This window comes from Tuber melanosporum, assembly GCF_000151645.1.
Source record: "Tuber melanosporum whole genome shotgun sequence assembly, scaffold_90, strain Mel28".
NCBI lineage: Eukaryota > Fungi > Ascomycota > Pezizomycetes > Pezizales > Tuberaceae > Tuber > Tuber melanosporum.
In genome coordinates, this window is record NW_003299140.1 from 17,538 (window position 1) to 25,616 (window position 8,079).

General features: G+C 47.9%; 2 protein-coding genes; one reads left to right on the forward strand and one right to left on the reverse strand.

The window, feature by feature from the left end:
- Positions 1 to 2,812: 2,812 nt before the first annotated feature.
- On the reverse strand, positions 2,813 to 4,204 carry GSTUM_00011802001 (uncharacterized protein; the record flags this gene model as incomplete). Its single annotated transcript, XM_002842154.1, has 4 exons — positions 2,813 to 3,419; positions 3,498 to 3,846; positions 3,915 to 3,955; positions 4,017 to 4,204. The coding sequence occupies 4 exons, from the start codon at positions 4,202 to 4,204 to the stop codon at positions 2,813 to 2,815; spliced, it is 1,185 nt and encodes a 394-aa protein (XP_002842200.1).
- A 229-nt stretch (positions 4,205 to 4,433) lies between these two features.
- GSTUM_00011803001 (uncharacterized protein) lies at positions 4,434 to 5,466 on the forward strand. XM_002842155.2 has 2 exons: positions 4,434 to 4,642; positions 4,721 to 5,466. Exons 1-2 carry the CDS (start codon positions 4,561 to 4,563, stop codon positions 5,263 to 5,265), a joined length of 627 nt encoding a protein of 208 aa, XP_002842201.1. The 5' UTR covers positions 4,434 to 4,560; the 3' UTR covers positions 5,266 to 5,466.
- The last annotated feature ends 2,613 nt before the right edge of the window (positions 5,467 to 8,079 follow it).

Below are 8,079 nucleotides of genomic sequence, written 5' to 3' on the forward strand. Positions count from 1 at the left end.
CCTGGGAGCGGTATATACACTCTCTACTCTTACAGAAAGGTATCTTTCGATCTTAGATGGAATGTGCTGTCATCCGGTTACCAATATTCGACTTGTGTTTTTTCTTCCTTCTATTATTCGAGGTTCATCCTTGTTACTCGCAGTAAAGATCTTACCAACCCCTGAATTCCCATAGCAAGCAAAATTGCGTTTTCAGATTCACCTCCCTCACTACCGGCTCATCAGCCTCTAAATTCCTCGGTTTTCAAGAGCCATTCCCCACGTTTTCAACTCAGCGGCCTATTCGACACTTGAACAGTCCTGCATTTCGTACTCAAAGAATTGATGTCGTTGCTGAAAGATTGAGACCTTTCCTGTCCATTACCACTTAGGATATCCCAGATGATAGGTGATGGAGTCAGACAACTACCGGAGTCCTTGGGGTTTTTTGTGAAGACTCACGGATACCCCAGGACTGACCAACCAATCTCCCCCAAATTTGAGCGAGTAATACCCTGCCTGGGCCCGCCTCAACGGGAGCAGGAAATACTACACCTATCCTGCGGTACTGTACAGTACAGTACGGCGCAAATCTTCCACTAGGATGAACGAACACCTTAGATTCTTAGAGCGCCTGTGGTAGAATCGGCTAGCTTGGTATATACACTCGCTAGACAAAGGTCTCTATGGGACGGAGTTCCCCCCTCCCTGAATGGCCCCCGCTCTCCAGCGTGTGCCGCCAATTCCGCAATACTCCTCCCAATAGCAGCACTGGAACCTCCGGGGAAGGGTTTGTGCCCAGCGACTGTCTACAATTAGATCAAGTCTCAAATCCAGAGACTCGCAAATCGCATAGGTTGAAGCGCCATAGCGTGGTTCGCTGTGATGTTGATACCAGGCCGAAAGCTCTCCCCGCAACCTCGCACCGGGCTCTGCACTGACAGGGGCCGAGCTTTTTTATTTCATCCGGACCGCCCAGGATAGCACACGCACAGCCCAAAGCAGTGCAATGTCACGGCAAATTGCCACATTTACCATGACATCCCCCCACGACCGAGAAGCAAGCGCACCCAAACCAAATATAATTTGGACAGCTAACCTAAGTGGTAATTCCAAGAGTGGTTAGACATGCAGACCAATAATCCTTCATCGGACTCCAGGATAATTCAATATCCAAGATTTTACCACAAAAACCAACCCCCGCATAGAGCAATTCTCAGCTTCGCTCTGAAAGAAATAACCACACAGACAACACTCTTAACACCTCCTCCAGTGCCGGTAGTGCTGAGCTTCCCTATACCACACCTCACTACATCACGCCGAATATTAGTTAGGAGTATCATCCTCGACGTAAACCCTGAGCAGAACGGAATACACCACTACAATCGGTACAGCAGAACGGCAGCTGCGATGGAATGGAGACGGAAAATACACTATAGGAATTTCGACGGCTTTTCCCGAATTACTTGTTTTCATCCATCGAGCCCGTTAACCTCATCGTGGTATCCTGCGTTGTTCTGGGGGGAGGGCTACAGCATAAGTAGTGTTTTTTCTCTTCGCTATCGGTATAAGCTACTAGATTGGAGGATGTGATGCCACCTCTTTCTGCTGGGCGGTGACGGGTTAGTTCAAGCACCAGTCAGTTTTTTTTTAGCGGAATGTTGGGAAATTCAGCGCCAACGGAACTACTGTGAATAGTACGAGTATAGTGGGTACAAAAAATAATAATAATACTCAACTCTGCCACAGCTCTTGAGCGCTATTATATCCGGGCAAATAAGTGACTTGTTGTATCACCTTTCTCCCCAGTTGTTTAAAACGGCGTCACAAACTGTCACTCGATTAAGTTTAGGTTTCGAACTGAAAGTTACGGCGCGGTATGATACGATACAATGGAGTGCCACAACTTACGGCATACTCACCGGGCACCGTCAGCAGTGGCAATGTAGGAAAGGCACTTTAGATCTTAATGGAGACCTAACAGAGATGGGGGAGTTCATGGGGCCCGGAGAGGAAGGAATCCCAAGTTAGATTCTTTAATACAGAATTAAGCCCGGAATTACGGATGGGAATACCTCATGTCTATCCTTGCTCTTCCTCCGAAGAGCCCCACAGGTTGGCTACATGGGGCACTTTCTCCGGTGCGGACTCCTATAGCAAATGATATGGTGCCATTACTCGTCTAAAGGAAGCTGCATGCCCCGAACCCAACGGATAACAACAACAATGGTATCATAAATGCCTCAAATGTCGCAACCGATCTATTGACCTTGATGGGGTTCTTTTTCTCTCCCATCACAAGATCTACCATGCATCTTCATCTGTGACCGCTCTGCGATAAAAATGCATATGTCGACCGCCCGGCCCTTGTCCTTGTCTCTCTTGCTTCGAAGCTGAAACATCCCTTCACAGACCAATCCTTGATTACCTCTTTAGAATCGTGAAATTTCTGAATGGTTGGTGAATGGTAGAAGCCTGTGTTGGGTGCTGGAGCTCAGGCATGTCGGATAGTGGGATAGTGGGAGGAGGGACAGAGCAGGGGGGGTATTGTTTGCAACGGGGAGGTGATATAACCAGCATTTTGTACTCGAGTACTTACGGTGGTTGTATAGAAGTGCGGTTGGTCAGAGTTTTGTTTATGAGCAAGTCCCGCGAGCGCTTAAGGGCGCGTCACCGACAATGGAAGGTAGAAATGAAAATAAACAAATCCGAGCTAATCTTATAAAACCCAATAGATTGATTGCGGTATTGAGGAATAGTGTGGGATTTTAGGGATATAGTTTGAAAATTCATAGCATTTGAGACCTTTATGTTAATAATAATACACCGCCCCTCAGCGCTTTTTTCTCGGGATATTCCAATGCCCCCGCATATCCCTCTTTCCACCCTTCTTTAGTGACCTCGTTTTTCTCTTCATCGGGTACAGCCTAAACCTGTCCCCAGCAGTAGGTGGCCTCTCACCCTCCAACGGCGCTAGAACATCTTCGTGGTCCAACTCCACAATCTGTCCTAAAATTCTGTCGTCCGCGTGATCCTGAATAAGCAAGGGCTTGGGTTTCAGTGGCTCGGCCGGAAGGCGATACCGAGTCCTTGGCGGGTCCTTCATCTCAAATAGCAGGTCGGTCGTAGGGGGGACTTTCTTTAAATCTGGTCCCTTCTCTATCCTACTCTTGATCTGGGCGCTTGGGACGTAGGCGCTTTTTACTACGTGCTTTGTGTACACCACTGGCTCACCGTTCTCCACAGTTTGGCCCTTGATGCGCCAGTCGAAGCGGAAGCTCTTTAGCCAGTGGCTTGGGAACAGCGAGAAGTCTGAGTCGACTTCGTGCGCGGTCTTGACAACGTATTGTATGCTCCGCCGGATACGCTCGAATTGCCCGTCGTTGAATTTGCGGCCTTGGAACTCGGGGTGAATTCGGGCTTGGTAGAGGATTTCTTCGCTGTTGGAAGGTTAACTATTTTCACTCGTAAACTGTGTATTTCCTGATACTTGTGTGTGTGGGGGGGGGGGTTAATACCTCATCCAGCTTCCAAATCCAGCTATATTCTTCTGATCTGCTAGCAGTAACCGTGCCGGGCTATGCTTGGTGAACTTTTGTCGCAGCCACTCCATCGTAATCTCTGTCTGTAAAGGATCTGGTCCCAAATCGTTTAATGGAGCCTGCTTAGGGATATCTTTGGAAGAACAATCCATCAGCCGCAACCGCCCCAGCCGGCGGGGGTCAGCGAACATAGCTTCATCCTGTGATCCGTGGATCTTCAGATGAAATATTTCCCCCTTGGGAGGCCAGTTGGTGAACTCGGGCTTTTCCCGTGCGTAGTAATGCGAGTAAGGATCGCTTTTGAAGAATACCCAACCGGCGATTCCTATTTAATCAGCCGAGCCCAATATTCGGACATTATAGCTAACCTAGAGGGAGGTGGGAGGTTGTTACCCAAGTGCATAACGGGATGTGGCGGTTTGTCCATTTCTAACCTGTCAACTCGTTAGAAATAGAATCCCCTCCTCACGGAATAGCGGTGAAAGGATGAAATACCAAAGATATCTCCCTAAGGACTTTGCATCAAGTACCGTTCTCCCCTCCACCGCACTGATAAATTTTTTTGCGGTTGTATCCTTAAATACCACCGGATCATCCATCGCCGTAACATTTTTTAACGTCTTTCCAGCAAGGTGCTTCTTCAATCTGCCGGCCAAGCGGGCAACCTGTACTAATTCTGGCATATTCAGGTTTGCCGGCGATGTGAAATTCACTGGACCTTAGATAGGAGGTTGAAAAATTCAACATCAGATCTCTCTTTTCTTCTTTTTTTCGTTTCCACTTTCCCCTTTCGGTGGTTCGCATGGCATGGCATGGATTAGATCTTACCTGTCTTGGCATTCGTCATCCAAGACCGTTTGATGATCCTTTGCTGCCACTGTTTCAACCTTAACTTGACTTCAACTCATTCCACTACTCTCGCTTTATCATAGACGATAGAATTACTATCACACTCGCTCAATTTACAATCTCTCTATTTATTTCTTCCTTCTTGCAGCTTCCATAGTTCGGCCCGAGAACAGCAATAGCAACAGTATTAATGTCCGACGGGCAACGCCAAGCAAGATTCGATCATCCACCACTCACGCCCAGTCTTTGCTTCACCACCGGCGCGTTAAAAGGTTTTGTTCACACATTCTCAAACACTTAAGTTGCCCTCTCACCACGTCCACCCCACTAACAACCCCAATAATTCCTAGGATTCCTCCGCCTCTCGAGATCTTCAATAGACGACAATATAAGCCAAAACCTTAACGCCCTCTCCACACCCTCAAAACCAGCCTTTGATCCAACCACAACCTCAACCCCCTACCCAATAGCCCCTACCAGACACCTTCCAGCGCAAACATGTCGTGCCTTTACAGAGCAAATCCTTCTCCCGTCATGGCAGTCCCGCTCCGACGTCCTCAATTACTGCGCCGCTGTTGCCACGAGTGATGACCCTGACGACCCAGACTCAATCATTAGGCTTGTGGAGGGCATGGTGGACAAGGAGCGTGTGGTGGATGAACGATTGGATCCTTATTCCGGGAGGTTCTTTCCCAGGGAGAGCAGGACGGAGGTGCTTACCCGGGTTGTGCGCAACGAGAGGATGGTGGAGAACATTGTTAGGGAGAGGACGTGGAGGATCGTCAAGGAGAAGTGCGGCGAGTTTGGAGCTCTCGGGGAAGATTGGAGGGGGGTTCTGAATGCTTGGAGAGTAAGGAAGGGGGAGTGTGAGGCTGCGGTTATTCATGGAAATTAAGTTTTGATGGGGTGGATTACAACTGTCAGTGGAAGAAAAAAGGGGGTAGAGGGTTTTCTTTCCCCTTGTACGATAGATAGTGATTTTTGCTTCCGTGGGTGTTACTTGCATTGTATAGTATAGATTTGCTGTTTGACAGGTTTCATCGTACCATTAGAATGCAAAAGTTCTCTCCACTCATTGTGGGCATAATTTATAAAAGCTGTATACTTTTGGACACATAATAGTTTATCGTTAATCGGCCGTTGAAACCAATAGTAACACGATAAAACTACACCCTAACACTGAAAAAAAAAAAAAAGGCCACCCCAATCCCACTGCCACTCGATCACAGTACAACGCACTACCCACGCCAACCCTGTTAGATTTCCTATAGAGCATGCGGTTTGGTGGTTGCATAGATCTGCAGGTATGCGCGTATGCAACTAGGAGAAATCTGGTTAGAGGGTATGCGGCATTGCGGTTTGTGGTGGCTAGGCACTTAGCAGAGGGTAGTTGTTTTCACATCCTATGCCTACCGGCATAGGATATCCCTTTTGTGGTTTCTTTCATACCCTATGCCACCTAGGCATACGGGCATTGGCATACTGGAAGGGTGAAGATTTCAGGGATCTTGGAGGATTACGGGCTATCAGGATGATTCTAGATTTCCGGAGGTCACTGGAGATTGGGGTTGGTTAGCTTGGTGTGTTTCCTTAAAGTCCGTTGAGTTTTCGGTAACGTTTTGTTGCTTGAGATATATCTTCCTGATGTCCTTAGCAAGAGAGAGAGAGAGTAGCGAATGTGTTTACGATTTTTCCTCCATTCTTAGCCATCGCTCTCAGAGTCTAATATGTATGATTCCACTTTTTGTTCTTTTCCTGCTTTTTTCCAGTTCTATTAAACCATCTATGCCGGGTAAATCAATTCCATAAATGTATCTGCAGGTACAGTAGCTAAAAATACAAGGATCAAAAGTCTGGTCTTTGTTTTAACAACCAAGTTTGGATTTTCCCGCTCAATCCCGGTTTCCACAAAAACACTCTCAAGACCTCGGCATGCTCGCGGTGAACGAATCACCTCACTTGTGGAATTTGAATCAACCGAACGGTAGATTGTTGTGTGCAGGGTGACGAAGGAGGGGAGTATTTTTGGTGTGAAAAGCATGACTGGCGATTGTGAACATGAGGCGAGGCCGCGCTGGAAAGCGTACGATACGTCATCGTCGCGGAGGTGTCACCGGCAGGCACGAACATTATGAATATGAATACTGAATACAACCCTCGAATGCGACAGACTTGTTAGCTACAGGGTCTGAATAGGGAGGGAGGTAACATGGCCTTGTACATTATGTGCCCGCCAAACACAATCTCCACGGCTGTTATGATAATGCACTCCTGAAAAAAAAGAATAAAAAAATAGTACTGTACAGTACTCGTGAAGCTCAGCGTCTATCTACAACTGATGTTTTTGTCGCCCTCAATCCAGGGTAGATCGGGCAGGTGTGTGTGCATAGTAGCGGTAGGAGCGAAGAGCAAAATCACCATCGGCTCCGGACAGAAAAGACAGTGGTGATGGGGGGAATACAAAGGGAGAAAAAAGGAGAGTATCATAAATTTCTATAACGGTGAGAATCACTGGTCCAAATCTTCTCGCCCACTGCCCACACAGCCGCCCACGGTGCCCCAATATAAACAACAATTCCACCAAGAAAAGGCACAAATTCACGGTACGACAGTGAGTGTACTGTACAAGCAAGTCACAACACATCCACCCCACAGCTTTAATTTACCGGTTCTCGAGGGATTTTCGTTGCGACTCTTCGGTAGTAATTAATCACCATCCCATTCCCCCCCCTCTTTGTCCCATCTCTCCTTCACCTTAAGTTAGTCCCACTGCTATTGGCCCTTCGCCGCCAAGATTTGATGTAGTACTCGTACAAGTATCATACAAGCATGATACCCCATCTTCCTGGTGGATGTGGCATGTAGACTAGTCTACCCCCACCGCCAATGGGATACCATACTCGAGTATGATACGAGTAAATTTAGTTTACCGCACTTGGGTGTTTGGAGGAGGTTCGGCTTGGGGATGGCGTATCATAGCTTGGCGCTCTCCCGCCACCGCAAGTCAAGGTTGTGCGAGTGGCGGAGGCTGGTGTTCTGCTGGAGTTTTTGTGAATGGTTACGGTCCCCGGAAGGTAATTTAACCGTAAATTATTCGACGTAACCTCTATGGCACTGAAATCATCCCCCAACTCCACATAACCCCCGTCACGCCATATCCCAAGCTCCAGATAAGTGGCATATATCACCAACAGCGAGTCAATGTCACTCACGCCTCCACTCAGAACAAAATATACGTGTCATGTGATCACCCAAGCCCGCAAGGCCCCGCTCTCAGTAGAGGCTTCAGCCAAGCAAAAGGCAAGCGATCATAAGCGCTACCGGGTGAAGCGCGGCATCAAATATAGTCCAATTTATTGGCACCGTCACATGATACTCCACACACTCTATTAGTCAATCTACGCTTACATGCCCGATACGGATTTACCACATGTGTGTTACAATACTATATTGCTCGCGGATTGCCACACAACTAGACTATCTACGCTGAGGGACGAGTTGTTCTTAGCAGTCAGGTCGGTGATGTGGGGAGCAGGAGCTTCTGGGGGGATTGCGGATTCTAGGGCGGTGTGAGGAGGTGTTGGTTGGGGTTGGGAGTCTGGGCTTGTTGTGCCCCGTTCCCGCTGGTATGATACGAGGTATGATGCCATAGTCTGGTTAGTAGGCGGTACAATAGTCTTGATATAACGGGGGGTGGGGGGGTTGGTGG

What these genes read in the sequence shown, in the direction of transcription:
- GSTUM_00011803001 (XM_002842155.2), top strand. Translation starts at nt 4,561, where the DNA reads ATGTCCGACGGGCAACGCCAAGCAAGATTCGATCATCCACCACTCACG. An exon ending in CACCACCGGCGCGTTAAAAG is followed by an intron (nt 4,643 to 4,720) that starts GTTTTGTTCACA and finishes AATAATTCCTAG; the next exon opens with GATTCCTCCGCCTCTCGAGA.